The sequence below is a fragment of the Brassica oleracea genome, unplaced genomic scaffold, assembly GCF_000695525.1.
Source record: "Brassica oleracea var. oleracea cultivar TO1000 unplaced genomic scaffold, BOL UnpScaffold06453, whole genome shotgun sequence".
Taxonomy (NCBI): Eukaryota; Viridiplantae; Streptophyta; class Magnoliopsida; order Brassicales; family Brassicaceae; genus Brassica; species Brassica oleracea.
The window spans coordinates 1-759 of NW_013622975.1; the positions used below are offsets into that span (position 1 = coordinate 1).

General features: G+C 34.3%; 1 protein-coding gene across 1 annotated transcript; it reads left to right on the forward strand.

The window, feature by feature from the left end:
- Positions 1-6: 6 nt before the first annotated feature.
- Positions 7-725, forward strand: LOC106322095. Its single transcript, XM_013760269.1, has 3 exons — positions 7-118; positions 192-389; positions 472-725. Exons 1-3 carry the CDS (start codon positions 32-34, stop codon positions 505-507), a joined length of 321 nt encoding a protein of 106 aa, XP_013615723.1. The 5' UTR covers positions 7-31; the 3' UTR covers positions 508-725.
- The last annotated feature ends 34 nt before the right edge of the window (positions 726-759 follow it).

Sequence of the window (759 nt, forward strand, 5' to 3'; positions counted from 1 at the left end):
AATTGGGAAAGGTGGTGCTGTTATATCCGAGATGAGGAGTGTGACACGAGCTAATATCCGTATTCTTCAAAAGGAAAATGTACCAAATATTGCTCGTGAAGATGAGGAGATGGTTCAGGTAACTAAATACACACACACAATTCATATTAAGTGTAAACTAAGCCATTAATAGTCCATTTGTTGGTGGTCAGATTACAGGAAATCCTGATGCAGCTATGAAAGCTCTTACGCAAGTAATCTTACGGTTAAGAGCTAACGCTTTCGATATGAATCATGGACTTGTCTTGCTACCCACATCTTTTCCATACATCTCTCAAGTATCCGGAAGTTCAAACAAACCCAAATACGCAAAACGTGATGGTTCCAAAGATCAAGACTACGGTAGACTGGTATGTATTGGTAACAAATGTTATGCATTGATCCATATATCAAGATATTCTACTTAAAATTGTATATGATTTGTTGTTGCAGAATTTGAATTCCAAGAGAAGAAACCATGTTTCTTAAATCAAGAAAACCCATCTTAGAAAGGTAATGCTTTGTGGGTTTGGAGATTATTCAGAAGACGAAAGAAGACTGAGAGTGTTACACAGTTTCAGGGAACTTATACGTTGGTGCAATTTTTTATTACTTGTAATAATAAAACGTTAAAAATGGTTGTCTATTGAATTAAAATAAAAAATGTAAACACGAAGGTGTCTTTTCATCTTTTTGTTTCCTTTTTATTGTTTACTTTGTTATACTATTTGAGTGTTTTTC